Genomic DNA, 24087 nt, shown 5'->3' on the forward strand with positions numbered 1-24087 from the left:
CTGAGATCACTATCGCTGTAAATGCTTCAGATGTCGTCTCAAGCTGAAATCCCCTGTAAAAGTAAATTGCTGTGCACAGGTCATTTATCTGTGTTTGAGTCCCAGCCTAAGTATTCCACTGTTAATGGCTGTATGAACTGTGTTTTATGATCAGGTTTGTAGAGTACTGGGCCAGGATAGGGAGTGAAGACAACATGACCATGTGCCATCGCCCTACCTGTCGCAAAGAGGGAGTGCTGCTGGACTACTCCAAAGACGGAGGTAAACTGTCATAAACTGTACTAAACAGTAGTAAACTGATGGAAAGTTTAGTTTGTAGTAGATAGTAGATATAATATTTACACTGATGGAAAATAGAGGATTGTTTTTCTCCAGATATTTCATTCATGCCCCTCTCTCTCTCTCTCTCTCTCTCTCTCTCTCTCTCTCTCTCTCTCTCTCTCTCTCTCTCTCTCTCTCTCTCTCTCTCTCTCTCTCTCTCTCTCTCTCTCTCTCTCTCTCTCTCTCTCTCTCTCTCTCTCTGCCTTCCCCCAGGTGTGTCCTGGACCCTGCTTCATGAGATGGACTATCTGAAGTACGTGTCCGTAAGGCGTGATTACATCGTTCTACCAGAGGGGGCGCTATCTAACGCCACGCGGCTGCGGTGGTGGCAGCCCTTCTCTGTCTCCTCCAATCTGGCGTCACCTGGGCTGGAGCGTGCTCAGTGGGCTGTAGACAACATCCTGGTGGGAGGGTCTGACATCAACCCCTCCACCCTGCTCGACACCTTTGATGACGGTAAACACAACATAACATAACATAATATAGGATAAAATAACATCAACCCCTCCACCCTGCTGGACATCTTTGATGATGGTAGATCGTTTGTGCTGAAACACCTCTAGCATGGAATGGGAGGTGAAAGTGTAAAGATGAATCTGGTCTCTGTTTTGTCATGTTGTTGATTGTGAAGGTGTCTTAAGCTTGCCATTTTACTCCCCTTATCGCTTTTGAATAAAATTCTGAAATCTTCTGGATCTCTTTCTCTCTCTCTCTCTCTCTCTCTCTCTCTCTCTCTCTCAGAGGGTGTGTCCCATGAGGAGAGCTGGAGCTTCTATCCCAACGCGGTGCGTACGGCTGGGTTTTGTGGCAACCCATCCTTCCACCTCTATTGGCCCAACAAGAACCAGGACAAAACACACAACATCCTGGCCACCCGAGAGCTTATAGTACAGCCTGGATACATCCTACAGTTCAAGGTATCGTTTAACCACTTATAGACTGGCTAAATTCTATAGTTCAATGTGATACCTCTTAGTATTTACAACATGGCTACATTTGACAGTTTAAGATCATTAACATAAACGACAAATATAGAGGTCCAAGAATCAATCCCTGTGGAACACCACAACTTACTTGTGACTCTCTCTGTCTCGCTGTATGTAGATTGTTGTGGGCTGTGAGGCAGACAGCTGTGAAGACCACCATTCTGTCCTGCTGCAGTACAGGAAGGATGCCAGGTAGGAGAGATGTCTTTCTATATGCTAATTTACAGTGCCGGACAAATATATTGGCAACCTTCCATTTTCTTAAATAATTCCCTATTTATTTTCAAATTTGTCACCACACTATGTTATTGGCTTTTCAACATTGCAGAACCAATGGTATTTTTTGTGTACTTAAGTTTACAATTTTAATTTAGAAAATAAAGACAAATGGCATGGACATAATTATTGGCACCCCGGAGCTAATACTTTTTTGTGCAGCATTTGGCCATGATAACTGCCAACAAATGCTTATTGTAGCCATCAATGAGCTTGCTGCACCTTTCTACTGGCAATTTGGCCCACTTTTAAGCAGCAAACTGCTCTAATTCTTTAATGATTAAGGGGTGCCCTCCACCAACTGCTGTTTTCAGCTCTTGCCATAGATTATGGATAGGATTCAGATCTGGACTCTTCACAAGTCCAGCGTTTTTTCTTAAACCCTTCCAGGGTGCTTTGATGTGTGTTTGGGGTTGTTGTCCTGCTGGTAGACCCACAACCTTCAACAGAGCTAGAGTTTTTCAAATCAAATAAAACAATCAAATAAAATTAAAATTAGCATTCAGACCCCTTGACTTTTTCCAAATTTTGTTAAGTTACAGCCTTATTCTAAAATGGATTAAATAAATACAAATCCTCATCAATCTACACACAATACCCCATAAAGACAAAGCGAAAACAGGTTTTTAGAATTTTTTTGCAAATGTATTAAAAATAAAAAACTGATACCTTATTTACAAAAGTATTCAGAATTGAGCTCAGGTGCATCCTGTTTCCATTGTTCATCCTTGAGACATTTCTACAACTTGATTGGAGTCCACCTGTGGTAAATTCAATTGATTGGGCATGTGTTGGAGAGGCACACACCTGTCTATATAAGGTCCCACAGTTGACAGTGCATGTCAGAGCAAAAACCAAGCCATGAGGTTGAAGGAATTGTCCGTAGAGCTCCGAGACAGGATTGTGTCGATACACAGATCTGGGGAAGGGTACCAAAAAATGTCTGCAGCATTGAAGGTCCCCAAGAACACAGTGGCCTCCATCTTAAATGAAGATTGGAACCACCAAGAATCTTCCTAGAGCTGGCCACCCAGCCAAACTGAGTAATCAGGGGAGAAGGGCCTTGGTCAGGGAGGTGACCAAGAATCTGATGGTCACTCTGACAGAGCTCGAGAGGTCCTCTGTGGAGATGGGAGAACCTTCCAGAAGGACAACCATCTCTGCAGCATTCCACCAATCAGGCCTTTATGGTAGAGTGGCCAGACGGAAGCCACTCTTCCGTAAAAGGCACAAGACAGTTTGCCAAAAGGCACCTAAAGGACTCTCAGACCATGAAAAACAACATTCTCTGGTCTGTTGAAACCAAGATTGAACTCTTGGCCTGAATGCCATGCATCACGTCTGGAGGAAACCTGGAGTCATCCCTACGGTGAAGCTTAATGGTGGCAGCATCATACTGTGGGGATGTTTTTCAGCGGCAGGGACTGGGAGACTAGACAAGATCGAGGGAAAGATGAATAGAGCAAAGTACAGAAAGAACCTTGATGAAAACCTGCTCCAGAGCGCTCAGGACCTCAGACTGGGGCAAAGGTTCACCTTCCAACAGGACAACGACCCTAAGCACACAGCCAAGACAACGCAGGAGTGGCTTCGGGACAAGTCTCTGAATGTCCTTTAGTGGCCCGGCCAGAGCCCGGACTTGAACCTGATTGAATATCTCTGAAGAGACCTGAAAATAGCTGTGCAAAAATAGGTGTGCCATGCTTGTAGCGTCAAACCCAAGAAAACTTGAGGCTGTAATCACTGCCAAAGGTGCTTCAACAAAGTACTGAGTAAAGGGTCTGAATACTTATGTAAATTCGATATTTCAGTAGTTTTTTTTATAAATTTGCAAAAAAATCAAAAAACCTGTCATTATGGGGTAGTCAGTACAGTAGATTGATCAGGAGAAAAAATAATGTAATCCATTTTAGAATAAAGCTGTAACGTAACAAAATGTGGAAAAAGGGAAGGGGTCTAAATACTATCCGAATGCACTGTACGTACATGAAAGCAGGGTAAACTGATTAGGCATCAGCAAAGATAATAATAAGTGTAAAATAAAAAACAGAGTAGCAGCCACAAATGAAGAGTGAAAAAGTGTGTGAGTGAACTTCTCAAAAACTCACCTAAACAAGCCTAAATCCTGGGGAAAATGTTCTGTGGACCAATTAAACAAAATTATAGTTATTTGGCATTACAAATCAGCGATGGGGGAGGTTTGATAATGCTGTGGGGTTGCTTTGCTGCCTTTGGTACTGGAGGCCTTGAACATGCGCAAGGCATCATGATATCAGCAGATTATGAGGTGTTTTTGAGTCTAATGTTCAACTCAGTGTCCAAAAACTGTGTCTCCACTAAACATTATGGATCTTCCAGCAGGACAACGACCCCAAACACACATCTAAAAGCACCCAGGAATGGTTCATGAAAAGATCCTGGACTGTTCTGGAGTGGTCAGCAAAGAGTCCAGATCTGAATCACATCCATAAGCTATTGCGAGAGCTGGAGACAACCGTTGGTGGAGGGCACCCCTCCAACATTGAAGGATTAGAGCAATTTACAATACAATCCTCTTTCTTATTTCTCTCTCCTCCTTCTCTTCTCTCCAGGTCTGACTCATGGCAGCTGGTCCAGTCAGAGTGTCTTCCCTCCTCTGTGAACAACGTCGGCTGCTCTCCCTTCATTTTCCATGAGTCCACCATCTACAGTCCTGTCAACAGCTCTACCTGGACCAGAGTCACTGTCCAGCTGCCTGACCACGTCTCCTCAGGGTAGGACCGCTTTTGCAAATTAGCGTTTTGCCACTCACTAAGCTAGTGTTGTTTCTAAATAATAATGCTAATTATGCTGTGAGACCAAGGAGTCCGCTTACACTGTACTTTGATTATAAAGGTTTATTTATATCACAAGATTTCAGCGTAAGTTTACAGACATCTGCAGGCATCTGGAGAACAACGACCCAAAATAATATGTTGTTCTGTCCTCCTTTGTCTCAACCCAGTATTTATAATTTTTTACATGATATGGGTGGTTTCTCCTAGAGACCAATCCCATGACTCCACACAACAGACTTCCTCTGTTTTATGGGGTGCCCCTATAAAACTGCTCCCCAGATGCTTCCCTAAGCTGAATCAACATCCTCCAAGATACCATTTGCAAACGTTAGCAAAGTCATAAATTCCTTAGACACCGGAAGCATAGCAAGGTAACAAACTAGCTAATGATGTTTGTTGTGGGTAACTAAATGTGAGCATTCCATGCAGGAGCAGAACAGTTCTCTGAAAGGGTAGAGAAGTTTCTGAACCAGCATTTTATTTCTGTGTCTGAAGGGTGATCAAAGCTGTTATCGAAGAGCTTCTATAAAGGGAAATGTCTGTAAAGGGTATCACACTCAGTTCCCCTCTTTCTTGTCACAGCTCTCTAACTCTTTTTCTCTCACACACACTCACCCTTCTCCTGCAGTGCCACGCAGTTCCGTTGGATCCAGAAGGAGGGCGCTGGCGAGCGTCACGGTTGGGGGGTGGACCACATGTACATTGGGGAGGCGTGCCCAGGGCTGTGTAGTGGTCATGGTTACTGTACAAGCGGAGTGGTCTGTATCTGTGACGAGGGACACCATGGTGGGTCTGACTGAGTACCACACTAACACTAACCATAGGGGCCAGTACAATGTTCCCTTTAAGTAAGACTGACAGCTAGCATTAATATTGGTTAAACTTTATTCTTTATGCATTCAAATGTTAGGAGTGTTCATACTGTCTTTCATCTAAAAGGTATCAGCGCCACACGGTTGGGGTCAATTCCATTTCAATTCAGTCAATTATGGAAGTAAACTGAAATTCCTCATTTTCTTTTCAATCAAATATATTATAATTTCTAATGGACCCCAACTCTGCAGCACCACAATCTAAACTAACCACCCTTCCTTTCTCTCCTCCATCTCCCAGGTGATGACTGCTCTCTGTCCAGCAGTGACCTGCCCAGCTCCATAAAGGATAACTTTGAGTCAGGCAGCATGTCAGAGGAGAGCTGGCAACTCATCCAGGGTGGCGGGGTGGGAAGTGGGTGTGGCCAGCTCTCTCCCCACGCCCACGGTGACTCGCTCTACTTCAACGGCTGTAAGATGAGGCAGGCTGTCACCAAGCCACTCGACCTGACACGAGCCAGGTAGGGCTGGACAATGGATTGTACTGTATTAGCCTCGCCTCGCCAACTACTAAAGGGACAGTGAGAGATGCTCATGATACAGTACAGTAGAAGATTATACAATACAGTAGCTGTAAAATGAGGCAGGCGGTCACCAAGCCTCTGGATCTCACATGAGACAGCTACTGAACAGCGGCATCATGCACCCTAAAAATCTGAGGGGGCACATAGTACGTGAGGATGGCTGGGGGGTGGAGGATTTTGTATTTTTCAAACACCTGAAGCAGCTTTTTCCTGCAATCTAGAGCCATAATCATTATGCTTCGTTCTATGTGAAAAATGTGTTTATTTTTCTACATATCTAAGCATACCTCTTGAACTGTCTGCATCCTCCTGATTAGTGGTTCTTTTTTTAAAGAAACCAAATATGCTTCTCTCCATCTCTGCTAAAATCTGGGTAAAAGATTGAAAGGAATGTGAGTCTTATTCAGTACATTTAGTTATTGCTTGCTTTACTAAAGTCTACCAGCCTTGTCAGCAGGCATTCCAGCTAAGATAGTTAGACAAGCTTGCTACTCTAACTTGATTGATAGCCTGAAATGTCTTCTTGGTAGCTAGTTATGAGGTTGGGAGATTGGGAACCTATCTGGGCTAGCTAAAGCCAACTTCATAAAATTGCTGTGGCAAGTAGTATTACAGATTTTTTTTAAACGTACAGCACAAATCTGAGGGGGCACATGCCCCTGTGCCCCCTATGGCATGAAACCTAGCCTATTCTAGCGTAGCCTAGCATAGCATAGCCTATTCTAGCTCATCCTAGCTTAGCATAGCCCAGCCTAGCTTATCCTAGCCACGCCCACTACTGAGGCCACTAAGAAGTCAATATAGAGTAGGACTAAGATGGAAAACTTGGAGCCTAAACTTGGTAGGACAAAAATACCAAGGCAATCTTACCATCTCTTATCTCTCTCTCTCTCTCTCACCCCCCCCCCCCCCCCCCCCACAGTAAGATCATGTTCGTCCTGCAGATAGGTAGTGTGTCCCAGACAGACAGTTGTAACACTGCCCTGGACCAGCCTGACACAGTGGACAGGGCTGTGCTGCTACAATACACTGTCAATAATGGAGTGAGCTGGCACGTGATCGCCCAGCACCAGCCCAAAGACTTCATCAAGGCCCAGAGAGTGTCCTACAACATCCCACTGTGAGTGAACCTATACACACAGAGATGTTTTTCCTTCCAATAAAGCTTGATTTCATTTAGATGTAAATTGTCTAAACACTCATTAATACCAACACACAGGCTCTTTCTCAGTTCATCCTTCTGTGATTCCTTATGTCCTCGCCCCTCAACTTCTTCTTCAAAACACATTGGATGAGAACATCCAAGGGTCCTTCCATCGGACCTGCTCCTCCAATGATTGTTGAGGAGACGAGTACCCAGCTAACAATTCTTAGGGGAGAGAACGTTTTTGTAATGTTCCCCGGAGTGTCCAGATTTCCGTTACTTACGGGAGGGAACATTCTATATATGTTAGCCAAAACCTCCTGAGAACCTATTTCGCATGTTTTGGCGTTAGGAGAAAATTCCCTAAATGTCAAACAGAACTTACCCAGAAACGTGGTTGCCATGTTCTCAGAATATACAATATTAATGTTCTAGACACGTTTCATTGGAACGTTTCAAGAACATTCCTGTGTCCAGTTTTCTGAGGGTTAGGACAAAATTCCATCTACGTCCCATCAAACCTACACTATATAAATGTTCTAGACACACGTTTCATGGGAACGTTGCAGCAACATTTCTGTGTATCAGTTGTCAGGAAGTCACCTGATGGTCCCAAAGAAATGTTGTCATTACACATCACGCCTTGTTACTGTTGCCGAGCCCATCAAGGCCCTGATTGATGAACCACTGATCCATTCACAGCTCTTTGTATGTTGGCAAGGTTAGGAACAGTAATTATACAGTAATTATTATACAGCATGTCCTCACTTGGGATTTGAACTCACAACCTCTTGGTTCACGACAGTACAATCTTTCTACAATGGCACAATGTCTGTGTCAGTTGTCAGTTATCAGTTAATCAGACTATTCTCTCATCATTGATTTTATTTACTAATTTCAGCAATTTTAGGGCTTTCTGTGTAATGGTCTAATGTTGGTGAGGCATTTTACCCAGTTTTAATGTTACTCCTGAATCACTATAATCCATACAATTGTTTTCCTTGAGTGTAATTTTAACAGACCTGAAATGTACTTCAAAATGCATTTCAAGAAGATGATGGAGAGATGCTCAGCTATATAGAATTAATAAATACTGATAATTTATGAGAGGTAGTGGAAATGTGGTCATAATTTCTGCTCAACGGGTAATCCTACAGATTCCCATCTTTCAATGAGCAACTGATTTTAATTATACTGAAAAACATGTAAAGTGTTGGTCCCATGTTTCATGAGCTGAAATGAAAGATCCCAGAAATTATCCATATGCTCAAAAAGCTTTTTTCTCTCCAATTTTGTGAACAAATTTGTTTACATCCCTGTTAGTGAGCATTTCTCCTTTGCCAAGATAATCCATCCACCTGACAGTTGTGGCATATCAAGAAGCTGATTAAACAGCATGATCATTACACAGGTGCACCTTGTGCTGGGGACAATAAGAGGCCACTCTAAAATGTGCAGTTTTGTCACACAACACAATGCCACTGATGTCTCAAGTTTTGAGGGAAAGTGCAATTGGAATGCTGACTGCAGGAATGTCCATCAGAGCTGTTGCCAGAGAATTTATTGTTAATTTCTCTACCATAAACCGCCTACACCGTCGTTTTAGATAATTTGCCAGTACGTCCAACCAGCCTCACAACCGCAGACCACATGTAACCATGCCAGCCCAGGACCTCCACATCTGGCTTCTTCACCTGCGGGGTAGTCTGAGACCAACCACCCGGACAGCTGATGAAACTGATGAGGAGTATTTCTGTCTGTAGTAAAGCCCTTTTGTGGGGAAGAACTCATTCTGATTGGCTGGGCCTGGCTCCTAAGTGGATGGGCCTATTCCCTCCCAGGCCCACCCATGGCTGCGCCCCTTCCCATTCATGTGAAATTCATAGTTGAGGGCCTAATTAATTTATTTCAATTGACTGATTTCCTTATATGAACTGTAACTCAGTAAAATCATTTAGATTTTTGCATGTGGCGTTTATATTTTTGTTCAGTATTGATCAGTTAGGGATGTTGTAACTGTTGCCAAATAATAGCGTTAACATATATTGCTAAGAATGTGAGAGTAGGTGGGACTCCCCTAACGGGTCTCGAACCCAGGCCACCAGCACCAATGACAAACACCCTAACCACTGTCCCAATAAGGGATATCCCAAGGGCATGTGCTTATTGGACCAGTATAGTTAGGCCCTGTCCAGAAATTACTTCTTAGGTACTTGTGTATATCTGAAACAAATGGATTAAGTGTTAACAATAGGGTCAATGCACTTTGATGTATAGTGAGGGAAAAAAGTATTTGATCCCCTGCTGATTTTGTACGTTTGCCCACTGACAAAGAAATTATCAGTCTATAATTTTAATGGTAGGTTTATTTGAACAGTTAGAGACAGAATAACAACAACAAAATCCAGAAAAACGCATGTCAAAAATGTTATAAATTAATTTGCATTTTAATGAAGGAAATAAGTATTTGACCCCCTCTCAATCAGAAAGATTTCTGGCTGACAGGTGTCTTTTATACAGGTAACGAGCTGAGATTAGGAGCACAATCTTAAAGGGAGTGCTGCTAATCTCAGTTTGTCCTCTAGCTCAACTGGCTCAACTGGTAGAGCATGGCGCTTGTAACGCCAAGGTAGTGGGTTCGATCCCCGGGACCACCCATACACAAAAATGTATGCACGCATGACTGTAAGTCGCTTTGGATAAAAGCGTCTGCTAAATGGCATATTATTATAATATTATTATTACCTGTATAAAAGACACCTGTCCACAGAAGCAATCAATCAATCAGATTCCAAACTCTCCACCATGGCCAAGACCAAAGAGCTCTCCAAGGATGTCAGGGACAAGATTGTAGACCTACACAGGGCTGGAATGGGCTACAAGACCATCGCCAAGCAGCTTGGTGAGAAGGTGACAACAGTTGGTGCGATTATTCGCAAATGGAAGAAACACAAAAGACTGTCAATCTCCCTCGGCCTGGGGCTCCATGCAAGATCTCACCTCGTGGAGTTGCAATGATCATGAGAATGGTGAGGAATCAGCCAAGAACTACACGGGAGGATCTTGTCAATGATCTCAAGGCAGCTGGGACCATAGTCACCAAGAAAACAATTGGTAACACACTATGCCGTGAAGGACTGAAATCCTGCAGCGCCCGCAAGGTCCCCCTGCTCAAGAAAGCACATATACAGGGCCGTCTGAAGTTTGCCAATGAACATCTGAATGATTCAGAGGAGAACTGGGTGAAAGTGCTGTGGTCAGATGACACCAAAATGGAGCTCTTTGGCATCAACTCAACTCGCCGTATTTGGAGGAGGAGGAATGCTGCCTATGACCCCAAGAACACCATCCCCACCGTCAAACATGGAAGTGGAAACATTATGCTTTGGGGGTGTTTTTCTGCTAAGGGGACAGGACAACTTCACCGCATCAAAGGGACGATGGACAGGGCCATGTACCGTAAAATCTTGAGTGAGAACCTCCTTCCCTCAGCCAGGGCATTGCAAATGGGTCGTGGATGGGTATTCCAGCATGACAATGACCCAAAACACATGGCCAAGGCAGCAAAGGAGTGGCTCAAGAAGAGCACATTAAGGTCCTGGAGTGGCCTAGCAAGTCTCCAGACCTTAATCCCATAGAACATCTGTGGAGGGAGCTGAAGGTTCGAGTTGCCAAACGTCAGCATCGAAACCTTAATGACTTGGAGAAGATCTGCAAAGAGAAGTGGAACAAAATCCCTCCTGAGAAGTGTGCAAACCTGGTGGCCAACTACAAGAAACGTCTGACCTCTGTGATTGCTTACAAGGGTTTTGCCACCAAGTACTAAGTCATGTTTTGCAGAGGGGTCAAATACTTATTTCCCTCATTAAAATGCAAATCAATTTATAAAATTTTTGACATGCGTTTTTCTGTCTCTCACTGTTCAAATAAACCTACCATTAAAATTATAGACTGATCATGTCTTTGTCAGTGGGCAAACGTACAAAATCAGCAGGGGATCAAATACTTTTTTCCCTCACTGTAAATATCAGCTCTGTTAAAAGCACAGTCAAGAAAAACAATTTTATTGACTATAGTGATTCAGGAGTAACATTAGACGACTATACAAAAAGCCTTAAAATTGCTAAAATAATCAATCAAATCAATGAATAGTCAGATTAACTGTTAACTGACACAGACATGGTGGCGTAGCAGGAATATCAGAATGCCATGAACCAAGAGGTTGTGAGTGCAAATCCCAAGGGAGGACATGTTGAATAATAATTACTGTATAAATGAACATGCACAATGTAATCATGTACGTTTAAAACACTAAGTTAAAAGCATTGTTTGTGTGAGTGTCCCTAACCTTGCCCACAAAGAGCTGTGAATGGATCAGTAGTTCACCAATTGGATCCTTGATGGGCCACAATAACAAGGGGTGATGTACAGTGCATTCGGAAAGTATTCAGACCCCTTGACTTTTTCAACATTTTGTTACGTTACAACCTTATTCTAAAATTGATTAAATGTTTTTTTTTCCGTCATCAATCTACACACAATACCCCATAATGACAAAGCAAAAACCATTTTTTTCCCTTCTAAATTGTATCTTTTTAAAATAATGAAATATCACATTTACAAAAGTATTCAGACCCTTTACTCAGTACTTTGTTGAAGCACCTTTGGCAGCGATTACAGCCTGGAGTCTTCTTGGGTATTACGCTACAAGCTTGGCACACCTTTTTTGGGGGGAGTTTCTCCCATTCTTCTCTGCAGATCCTCTCAAGCTCTGTCAGGTTGGATGGGGAGCGTCGCTGCACAGCTATTTTCAGGTCTCTCCAGAGATGTTAGATCGGGTTCAAGTCCGGGCTCTGGCTGGGCCACTCAATGACATTCAGAGAATTGTCCCACAGCCACTCCTGCGTTGTCTTGGCTGTGTGCTTAGGGCTGTTGTCCTGTTGGAAGGTGAACCTTCGCCCCAGTTTGAGGTCCTGAGCACTCTGGAGCAGGTTTTCATCAAGGATCTCGCTGTACTTTGCTTCGTTCATCTTTTCATCGATCCTGACTAGTCTCCCAGTCCCTGCCACTGAAGATTGATGAGGAAAACGTTTAATTCAATCAATTTTAGAATAAGGCTGTAACGTAACAAAATGTGAAAAAAGGGATGGGGTCTGAATACTTTCCGAAAGAAAAAATAATACATTTCTTTGGCACCATCAGGCGACATCCTGACGACTGATACACAACAATGTTATTGCAACATTCCCATGAAACGTGTCTAGAACATTAATATCTTATATTCTGAGAACATGGCAACCATGTTCTGTGTATATTTGATGGGACGTTGATGGAATATTCTCTGAACCCACAGAAAACTGGACACATGAATGTTCATGCAACGTTCCCATGAAACATGTCTAGAACATTAATATCTTATATTCTGATAATATGCCAACCATGTTCTGTGTATGTTTGGTGGGCCATTGGTGGAATATTCTCCTAACCATCTGAAAACCGGACACATGAATGTTCTTGCAACGTTCCGATGAAACGTGTCTAGAACATTCATATATTTTGAGAAGATGGCAACCATGTTCTGTGTATGTTTGGTGGGACGTTGATGGAAAATTCTTCTAACCCTTAGAAAACTGGACACAAACGTTCTTGCAAAGTTCCCATTAAACGTGTCTAGAACATTAATATTGACTTTTCTGAGAACATGGTAACCACGTTCTGGGTAATTTATGTTTGACATTAAGGGAATGGTCTCTTGGAAACAGTCCTTGCACGTCACTGGAACATTCCTATGAAAATGTTAGGTATGACCTAATAAGACTCTTAAGGGAACGTTCTCTAAAGTTGTGGGAACATTTGTTTTTAGCTGGGTAGAGAGGACATGAGTGATCAAGGAAAGATTAATTGAGAACGACCCACACTGATAGCCCACTCTTAATCTCTGACCTCTAACTTCCACAGAGAGGCAAGGGTTAAAGGGGTGGAGCTGCGGTGGTGGCAGCCGCGTCACGACGGTGTGGGACATGACCAGTGGGCGCTGGACCATGTGGAAGTAGTTCTGTGAGTGTCTCCAACCATCCTGGTACCCCCTGGTTCCTCATTCCCCAAACGGTCCCCCAGACTGTTTTCCAAACCGCCCCGTACTTAGGCTCAATCTGCCCCTGCAGCTAACTGCCCCAAAATGCCCCCTCTCTCTTCACACAAACTGACAGACACACCTGCTCCACAGCAAGTAAAAAGCTTACAGTCACACATACATGCACACCCACAGTGTGTGCTCAACAGCACGGAAAACTCAGCCACTTATCCTGAAGCAGGTTTCAGATGGATGTTGTGACCAAGGTTAGTGGTTAGTGCATCAAGCATCACATTGACTGTGGTCTCTTTGAACATTGTGTGAGACCATATAAAGCATATTAAAAGCACACACAATCTACATCTAGCCTACATACCATTTATATGACAGAGGCATGGAGCATTTCAAATGCATTTTGCATGTTACTGAGGGCTTCACATTATAACATAAGAACATGGACTCAGGGGTAGACATAACAATGTACATCCGAGACATTTCAATTAGTATGATATGTTGTATGATATGTTACGAATTATACACTGAGTGTACAAAACATTAGGAACACTTTCCTAATATTGAGTTGCACCTCCTTTTGCCCTCAGAACAGCCTCAATTCGTCTGGGCATGGACTCTACAAGGTGTCGAAAGCTTTCCACAGGGATGCTGGCTCATGTTGACTCCAATGCTTCACACAGTTGTGTCAAGTTGGCTTGATGTCCTTTAGGTGGTGGACCATTCTTGATACACACAGGAAACTGTTGAGCGTGAAAACCCCAGCAGCGTTGCAGTTCTCGACACACTCAAACCGGTGCACCTGGCACCTACTACCATACCTCGTTCAAAGGCACTTAAATCTTTTGTCTTGCCCATTCACCCTCTGAATGGCACACATACACAATCCATGTCTCAATTGTCTCAAGGCTTAAAAATTATTTTTTAACCTGTCTCCTCCCCTTCATCTACACTGATTGAAGGGGATTTAACAGGTGACATCAATAAGGGATCATAGCTTTCACCTGGATTCAACTGGTCAGTCTATGTCATGTTCCTAATGTTTTGTACACTCAGTGTAATTCATGTGATATGTTACGAATTGCAATTCAAACAAAAGTTATGAATTACAATATGTTAAGAATTTGCAAAATGTATGAAATGTTATGAATTCCCATTTGTTGTGGATAACATTAGCTAGGTGGTTAGGGTTAAGGTTAGTGTTAGGGTTAGGAGTTAGGGTAAAAGGTGAAGGTTAAGGTTAGAGGAAGGGTTAGCTAAGTAGTTTCAAAGTAACTAAAAAGTAGTAAGTAGTTGCTAATTAGCTAAAATTGTCCGTGATGAGATTCGAACACGCAACCTTTGGGTTGCTAGACGTTCGCGTTATACGGCTACCCATCCACTCCGTCCAACCACCCTACTTTTGTTTTTGCCATAAGTAACCTTCTGTCTTATGTAACCATACCAAACGTAACATATCATACTTATTTGAGTGTCGGATTTGCTTTTACTATGTAACGTCTAGTCTATGAGACCAGGCTGCATAAGATGTTATTGAATGTCATTAAGTGGCCAATGCATTGCAAATGTCCACCAACCATAGTTATTTTTATGTTGTACACTAAGTTGGTCCTGTCAATGCTGGTGTCATCAATTGGCAAACAACCGATACCCAATATAGTACAAATATGCAGTATTTAGGTTTACAGGATTTCTGTCTTACGTCACAGCAAAGCACACACATACAGTACACAATACACACAGTCCTTACATGAGCTGTCCCTGGTTTCGTGTGGACTTGACCTGCCCTCCTCCACTCCTCCTCTCTCACTCCCATGGTTGGTTTTCAACATTCAACAACAGTGTCTGCTGAACAGAATAACCGTACGCGATCCTCACACTTCTCTCTTTTTATTTCTGTCTCTGTTCCACCACCACCCCTCCTCTCCTCCTTTTCAATTGTTTCTTTTGTCATCCGTGCCACTCCTCCCTGGCCTCACAAACACTAACATGCGTGACCATACTCCTCCTTTTCTCCTCCCTCCTTCGACCTCTTCCTCTTCCTACGCTTCTTCCTCTGCCTGCGCTTATGCTCTTCTGCTACCTCATGTCTTATCATGGCTTCCATCTCCTCCTTCCAATATCCCTTTCTTCCCTATGACTCCCTCTCTTGTTCTCTCTGTGTATAATGGACGGATTGGTCGGCGCTTTCTCTTTCCTCCTCCATTTCCATCTGTTATTGTCTCGATCGCTCTCTCTTTCTCTCTACATCCTTGGTCTCTTTTGCTTCTCTCTCTCACTCCTTTCTCGTCTCTCTTGCTCTACCTCTCTCTGTATCCTTTTCTGTATCGCGATCTCTCGCGTTCTGTCTCTGACTCTCTGCATACTTCCTGCTCCCTCTTTCTTCTCCACCTCCCCCTCCTCTCTTGCCCCCTTCGCCTCCCCAGGCGGCCGGGGTTCCTGCCCCCCCAGACCTTTCTGCGAGCCAGCAGCACCCCTCTCCACCCCCTCCTCCCCTCTCGCGCTCTAACCTCTGCTCTCTTCTGTATTCTGCTCCCTGTGGCATGGCTGTAGAGTCAGGTAAGTCTTCCGCCTCTCCCCTCCTGTGACACACCCTCACCCTTCAGCTACACCCCTGACCCCCTTTTCTGTCATCATCTCCTTCACCTTAACCCCCCCCCCCCCACCCAACCGAGGCACAGGACACCCACTGTCATAACCAGGTGCAGGCTCTTTCAAGGCCCATCCATGACACAGACAGAGCTACAGTTCAGACAATACAGACATATTGAGGAAGCAGGTCTCTCAAAGTGTAATAAAATATAGCTTTTCTGTAGATCTCAATTGGTCTGCTTAACATATACAGTACATAAATCTCAATGGCATCACATTTATATGTATCTGTGTGATGTGATGCATAACTATATCAATGTATGTTGAGCTATTGCAGCCATTGTGTTTTAAGTCTGGCTTTTGTTTAATGTGGTTACATGTGTGCAGATCCTAGACATGTAGCACATTCTGAGGATGACACTGCCACAAACAAGTTACACAGTTCAGGCACTCTAATATGGTATCACACTTACCTCTTCATTCTAACCTGAATATCTAACTTCATTACATTAATTAAACCCAACACACAAACATGAGTATGCACGCATGACTGTAAGTCGCTTTGGATAAAAGCGTCTGCTAAATGGTATATTATTATTATTATTATGAGTCACACTAGAACATAGAGCATAATGGTATAACTTCAGATCATCAGACATAGCCTACACACCACTAAAGACCTAAAACTCATCAGCCCCGATCATCATCGTCATCAGAGTAACCTCCTCCATCAAGTCCTTGCATGGCTTTTTAAATCCACCGTTGCAAAGCTCCCCCACCCTCCATGGCTGCCGGTCCATGGAACACAACATCCTCTGAGTTTGGAGCTCCTGCCATACTGTCCCTCGCTTTTGTTAAGGAGAAAAAAAGAGAAAAAACAGAAGCAACTCGCCCCCATCCCCCTTTCTGACACCCTCCGACCTTCCACCACACCCCTCCACCACACCTCCCGACTTTCCCCCCACCAGCTTTGCAGAGGCCACTGGCTGCACTTCGGGCTCACTGGCGCCTCCTGCTGGACAGAAGAGGCAATGACAGGCTAAGCAAGAAGCGCGATCTTCAGTCACAGCTTCTTTTTGTGTCTATTTAGCTTCTCTTTCAATGTACCTCCTCCCTCCCTTCCCCCCCTCCCCTCCCCCCCTCCTCCTCCCTCACTCCCCTGCACCTTTATTACTTTGGTTTGTTTTTCCAAGTGATATGATGGCTGTTACTCAACAAACTCTGACCTCAAACACTCTCCTTCCTTTGATCCTTAGAACCATGGTCAGAGTTAGAAAACCCCAGAACCCCGACCACATCTGTAGCTAACGTCTGTGACCGTGTCTATAGCTCTCTAGCTAGTCTTGTGTCCTCTAGTTTTGTGTCGTTCAATGTCTCGTACTGTTGAACTGTCTGCTTATGATACTGCCATTGAGAACATGTCAATACATACAATATTGTTCACCTATAAGCTGATGGCCAACATACACATTTCAATACATACACATTTCAATATTCAATAAGTAATGCACATCTTAAAGAAACAGTCCACCTTCTGCTTAATCGAGTGTTTGAGGTTATGGGTGAAACCCAACTGAAAATGCCAGCATAGATCTAGGAGTGTGTGAGCTTGCATATGAGAGTGTATGTGTGTGCATGTAAGAGGGTGTCTGCATGAGTGAGTGTGTAGATACTTTAAATACCTTTTCCTGGTCACTAATGGTCTCCGTCCTCTCTTCCTCTCTTCTTCCACTCTCTCTCTCTCCTCTCTCTCTCACTGTCTTTGTCTCCCTACAGCACTCGTAAACAAAACTACATGATGAATTTTGCCAGACAGACCGGCCTACGCCACTACTACAGCCGGAAGAGGCGGGCACTGCCACAACAGCGTGCCTAACCTCTCAGAACAGGATTCGTCCTACGACCTGTCAATCACACATATGACCTACCAACCAACCACATTCCTTTCTCCTGATGACATATCGCCCTGTCGAGTCCCACCCACCAGCCAATGGATTCCAGTCAGCCTTGGACCACACCCCCTCCTTCTCCAACCTTCCAATCCCCACTCTGCTAGACATCCCATCAGTTTACGCTGCCAATCAGAAGCCTTCCCCACCCCCATGTGATGGGAAGGAAGGAGACGTGAAGGAACAAAGGCGACCATTTTGTTGACCTTCCATGGACTTTTGGGTTTCTAGTTGTTTTCTAATCATTGCTGTACATGGTTATTATGATATGATGATTCCCTGTTCCAGTTGCGATACGATGATGATGATACTACCCCCTGGCTTTCCCCTGTCACCCCATCCTACCCACCTCCTAGTCTTACTACTACCACACTGTGAAGTTATTCTGAGAAATCACTAATGACCAGAGAGCATAGAGTTGGATAGAGGGCACACTGTCACAGAAGTGATAATGGCAAAGATAGGGGGTGAGCCCTCTTTCCAACTCTATGCCAGGGAACTGGGCTAGCTGGATGCCTCCAAGATCAGCTGAGCTGCGAGAGGGAGGAAGATTCCTCTGCTTCGCACAAGTACCTGAGGAGGAGGATGAGGATCAAAACAGTGATAAGGATGCTAAAAAGAGTACCGTGTTCTTGCTGTTCTGTTCAGTGTGTGTGTGTGTGTGTGTTCTTTTCGTGATGAGTTGACTGTGGTCGTGTTCCGTTCATTCGTTCATTCGTTTTTTACTAATTCATATTGCGCTATTTTTGGTTGGATTAGTTTTTTTTTCTCGTTTATCGGATGAGGGACTGATGGATGAACGAAACTCTGCCTCCGAGGCAGACGGAAGGAAGGAAGGAAGGAACGAATCGAAAAAGGGGGGAATAAAAGACAGAAAATATAAAAAATAATTAAAGACTGAACAATGATTTTTTATTTTATTTTATTATTTTTATATATGTTGGTTCCCGAAAATACAGATATTTATGGTAAGCGGTTCTCCACGTAACCTATTTAAAGATGCACTGTGCGTGAAATCTGTATGTTATTTTCTAGTGATAAGTTATTAGGCAGTCATCCAGCCTCTCAAGGCTCTCGGCTGCAACTTCTCCCCCATCTCCCCCCCCCCCCCCTCCCTCCCCCATTCTCTCGTGCTGTTACCCCATCCCTCTCTTTCTCTCTGCTGATTTCTGCTCCCCGGAGATGAGGCTCCATCAGTGTTGTTTTTTGAAGTGTAATGTGGACCCTCTCCCAGCCCTCTCTCTCAGTGTAACTCCATTATAGCAATCTCCTGTACATACAGTATATGTATATCCACTATGGGGAGACCCAGCAGCCTTATAAAAGGGAAATAAAGAACTGTCCAAACCTCAGATAGCTGCTTGGTACAGTATGTGTGTGTGTGAGTGTGTTAATAGATTTATAAAACAACTTTATACCCACATAATGTCAAAAGGAGACATTGCTGATTAAACAAAAGGCTTCAAAACAAGCGCTAACATGTAGTCCATTCAGTGTATAAAACATTATTTCACAATCATAAAAATAAAAATAAATAAAACATTCGCTTTAAAATGCATGCTCTCCCATTATATTTGGTAAAACATGTTGGCTTCAGTTTGGTGCACACCTCAGTTTGGTTAGACAATGTATGGGTCTGTAGATAATGAACCATTCAACCAACAAATCATAGTAGTCCTCACGTCCTCTATAAAAAACCAGTAAGCCTAGCAATCTAAAATTACATGACCTTAAAGTAGACTTGAGCGTTATAGCCTGGTCAACAACATAGCCAAAACCATCATTGCCACCACAACGGGGACCGAATTAACTGCAACACTGTGACAGGCGTTACAGTAATTATGGTATCCACTAGTTATCACAGCCACAAAGTCAAAATTAGCTATACCATAAAAAATCACCAGTAATTATAGTCACAGCAGGTGTAGCTCATGGTGTAGATCAGGGTTCCACAATTTTTATTGTTGGACATAAGACTATAAAAACACCAGGAAATCAGCTCCAAATGATTATCATTTTGGAAATCTGTTCCCAAGTATTCCCATGCATAATAGAGAGACACACGATCGTATACAAATGTAAGCAAGGTTTGAAATGATTATGTTTCAGTCAAATATTCTGTTTGGGCTTCTTGCGGTCAATTTGCAGTCTACAAATTATTTGTAATTATGTTCCGGCACCCCGAACCATCCGCTCAAGAAAAAAATCGTCCCCCGGCTGAATCTAGTTGATGATCAACTGGGTCCTTTCAAGGGGAGGGCGTGTTCCTGACCGCATTCCCTCAGAGCAGGTTGTTGTTACAGTGCATGGCAGGGAGGAAGAGGGAGAAACAGGAGGGTAGATACATCTGGGAGCTGATAAAACAGATCAGTGACTAGGAAGGAATAGGTAAATAAGGATGCTTTGTCTGACTATCGGTACAGGGCCCAATCAGTTATAATAATAATAATAATAATAATAATAATAATAATAATAATAATATATGTATTTAGCAGATGCTTTTATCCAAAGTGACTTAGTCATGCATGCAAAAATGGGTGGCCCCGGGAATTAAACCCACAATCCAGATGTTGCAAGCACCATGCTCTACCAACTGAGCCATTCAGGGCCCATTTTCCCAAAAGCATCTTAAGGCTAAGTTCATCGTTAGAACCTTTGTAGGAGCATTGTTAAATCTCCGAGCTGTTTCCCAAAACCATCATTACTAAAGTTGCACTTGAAAACGCTCGTTATTTATTTGACTGCCTCAGACCACTAGAACAGCTAAGTGTGTCGTCAGATGCGTTTTTTCCCTACCGTGTCACTTTATACACAGACGATCTCCGCTGAACATAGAATCAAGTTGTTCATCTGTGGCTGCCGTTAACTTCACAACGAAGTTGACTACAAGTACAAAGCTGCCAAGGTCTTTGCAATTGTTACAAACAAACAAAGGATAAAAAGATGCTTCAAATGAAAAACAAGACGACTGCATTAAAAGATACATAGGCCACCTACAGTATAGGCTTAATAGGCCTATATATCTCAATGATATTGGAATCAATTTCATGTTAATTTAACATAGTTTTATTTGGCTTCTGTCAATTTTTTTGCCTCAATATATTTCATGATGTGTAGATTTGAGATTTTAGTCATTAGCAGCCGCTCTTATCCAGAGCGACTTACAAATTGGTGCATTCAACTTAGGATAGCTAGTGGAAACACCACCCAATATAAATAATCATTTTTTTTATGGGGGGGAGGAGGAAGGGGGGGTAGAAGGATTACTTTTATACTATTCCAGGTATTCCTTAAAGAGGTAGGGTTTCAAGTGTCTCCGGAAGGTGGTCAGTGACTCCGCTGTCCTGGCGTCGTGGGGGAGCTTGTTCCACCATTGGGGTGCCAGAGCAGCGAATAGTTTTGACTGGGCTGAGCGGGAACTGTGCTTCCGTAGAGGTAGGGGGGCTAGCAGGCCAGAGGTGGATGAACGTAGTGTACTCGTTTGGGTGTAGGGTCTGATCAGAGCCTGAAGGTAAGGAGGTGCCGTTCCCCTCACAGCTCCGTAGGCAAGCACCATGGTTTTATAGTAGATGCGAGCTTCAACTGGAAGCCAGTGGAGTGTGCGGAGGAGCGGGGTGACATGAGAGAACTTGGGAAGGTTGAACACCAGACGGGCTGCAGTGTTCTGGATAAGTTGTAGGGGTTTAATGGCACAGGCAGGGAGCCCAGCCAACAGCGAGTTGCAGTAATCCAGACGGGAGATGACAAGTGCCTGGATTAGGACCTGTGCCGCTTTCTGTGTAAGGTAGGGTCGTACTCTGTGAATGTTGTAGAGCATGAACATGCAGGATCGGGTCACCGCTTTGATGTTAGCTGAGAACAACAGGGTGTTCTCCAGGGTCACGCCAAGGTTCTTTGCACTCTGGGAGGAGGACACAATGGAGTTGTCAACCGTGATGGCGAGATCATGGAGCGGGCAGTCCTTCCCCGGGAGGAAGAGCAGCTCCATCTTGCCGAGGTTCAGCTTGAGGTGGTGATCCGACATCCACACTGATTTGTCTGCCAGACATGTAGAGATGCGATTCGCCACCTGGTTATCAGAAGGGGGAAAGGAGAAATTTAATTGTGTGTCATCTGCGTAGCAATGATAGGAGAGACCATGTGGGGATATGACAGAGCCAAGTGACTTGGTGTATAGAGAGAATAGGAGAGGGCCTAGAACTGAGCCCTGGGGGACACCAGTGGTGAGAGCACGGGGGGGAGACAGATTCTCGCCACGCCACCTGGTAGGAGCGACCTGTTAGGTAGGACGCAATCCAAGAGTGAGCAGCGCCGGAGATGCCCAACTCGGAGAGAGTGGAGAGGAGGATCTGATGGTTCACAGTATCAAAGGCAGCAGATTGGTCTAGAAGGATAAGAGCAGAGGACAGTGAGTTAGCTTTAGCAGTGCGGAGAGCCTCCGTGACTCCGTGTAGCCTAACGTGCGCAATGATGTGCCAAATCTTGATTTGATGCATTATTATAGGGTAAGTGTTAGAATAAGCCACCTCAATATTTGCATCCATAGGTGATCATTTCTCTCTAAGAGCTGATCCGTCATCACTATTGTGAAATAATTATAATATTAACGTAAGATTTGAACTGAACACTGATCCGAGAGCAGCTCTGGCTTCCTTTCAATTATATCAGTACCGACACATGCCTCAAGGATGCACAGCAAACGTTCTCTCTGCGTGGTGTTTTGGGAAATGCATGTTACATCTTCGGCCATTGCAGGAAAGATGCATAAGCCTAAATTCCATTGTTATCGGGAAACTGACAGCGCCCCTTTCAAGCCTTTCACAAGACAAACAGATCACTCTGCTCAGCATCCTGTTATGACTCAGAATGGTCTGCTGAATGTTAGACGATAGTAAGCAGGCCCCCTTATGACCTTACTGTTCCTTACATTCAACCAATGGCATAGCCCGGGTGCTAGACCCCGCCTTCTGTGAGTTTCCCTATAAATAACAGGACTTACTAACGAGCAGTGGTGGGAAAAGTACCTAATTGTACTTGAGTAAAAGTAAAGATGTGGACACTTGTTCGTTGAACATCTCATTCCAAAATCATGGGCATTAATATGGAATTGGTCCCCCCTTTGCTGCTGTAACAGCCTCCACTCTTCTGTTAAGGCTTTCCACTAGATGTTGGAACATTGCTGCGGGGACTTGCTTCCATTTAGCCACAAGAGCATTAGTGAGGTCGGACACTGATGTTGGGCGATTAGGCCTGGCTTGCAGTCGGTGTTCCAATTCATCCCAAAGGTGTTCGATGGGGTAGAGGCCATGGCTCTGTGCAGGCCAGTCAAGTTCTTTGACACTTATCTCGACATACCATTTCTGTATGAACCTTGCTTTGTGCACGGGGGTATTGTCATGCTGAAACAGGAAAGGGCCTTCCCCAAATTGTTGCTACAAAGTTGAAAGCACAGAATCATCTATAATGTCATTGTATGCTGTAGCGTTAAGATTTCCCTTCACTGGAACTAAGGGGCCTAGCCTGTACCATGAAAAACAGCCCCAGACCATTATTCCTCCTCTACCAAACTTTACAGTTGGCACTATGCATTGGGGCAGGTAGCATTCTCCTGGCATCCGCCAAACCCAGATTCGTCCGTCGGACTGCCAGATGGTGAAGCGTGATTCAGCACTCCAGAGAACGCGTTTCCACTGCTCCAGAGTCCAATGGCAGCGAGATTTACACCACTCCAGCCGACGCTTGGCATTGCGCATGGTGATCTTAGGCTTGTGTGTAGCTGAAGCTCCCGACTAACAGTTATTGTGCTGACGTTGATTCCAGAGGCAGTTTAGAACTCGGTAGTGAGTGTTGCAACCGAGGACAGATTATTTTTATGTGCTACACGCTTCAGCACTCTGCGGTCCCATTCTGTGAGTTTGTGTGGCCTACCACTTCGCAGCTGAGCCGTTGTTGCTCCTAGATGTTTCCACTTCACAATAACAGCACTTACAGTTGACCGAGGCAGCTCTAGCAGGGCAGAAATTTGACGAACTGACTTGTTAGAAAGGTGGCATCCTATGACGGTGCCACGTTGAAAGTCACTGAGCTCTTCAGTAAGGCCATTCTACTGCCAATGTTTGTCTATGGAGATTGCATGGTGGTGTGCTCATTTTTATACACCTGTCAGCAACAGGTGTGGATGAAATAGCCCAATCCACTCATTTGAAGGGTTGTCCACATACTTTTGGCCATGTAGTGTACCTTTATAGAAAATGACTCAAGTAAAAGTGAAAGACATCCAGTAAAAAACGACTTAAGTAGTACTTTAAAGTAACCCCCTAGAGTTGATTGACCCACCAGTGCGTCAATCTAACTAACATGATAAAAATTTCCCCATAAATATCCGTCTGTTGTTTTTTTGGCATTGGATGCGTCTCAATCCACCGCATCCGCCGATGTCATACTTCCGCATTTGCAGTGAAAGGTGGAGAGCTAGAGCAGTGTTTGTCACACCATGAGACATCCTGAAAATCGGTCTTCTCA

The 24087-nt window shown here is 44.0% G+C and overlaps 1 protein-coding gene across 1 annotated transcript in view; it reads left to right on the forward strand.

Moving 5' to 3' along the window:
* The window catches only part of LOC311137001 (reelin-like), a 221303-nt gene extending 202645 nt beyond the window's left edge, over nucleotides 1-18658 (forward strand). Inside the window, 10 exon segments of the mRNA XM_084171327.1 lie at nucleotides 155-261; nucleotides 535-777; nucleotides 1063-1238; nucleotides 1426-1499; nucleotides 4175-4336; nucleotides 5028-5185; nucleotides 5513-5732; nucleotides 6718-6915; nucleotides 12898-12996; nucleotides 17393-18658. Coding sequence (XP_084027453.1) covers nucleotides 155-261; nucleotides 535-777; nucleotides 1063-1238; nucleotides 1426-1499; nucleotides 4175-4336; nucleotides 5028-5185; nucleotides 5513-5732; nucleotides 6718-6915; nucleotides 12898-12996; nucleotides 17393-17492 — 1537 coding nt within the window. The 3' untranslated portion in view covers nucleotides 17493-18658.
* Nucleotides 18659-24087: the final 5429 nt, after the last annotated feature.

Source organism: Coregonus lavaretus (genome assembly GCF_964263955.1).
Source record: "Coregonus lavaretus genome assembly, chromosome: 11".
Classification (NCBI taxonomy): domain Eukaryota; kingdom Metazoa; phylum Chordata; class Actinopteri; order Salmoniformes; family Salmonidae; genus Coregonus; species Coregonus lavaretus.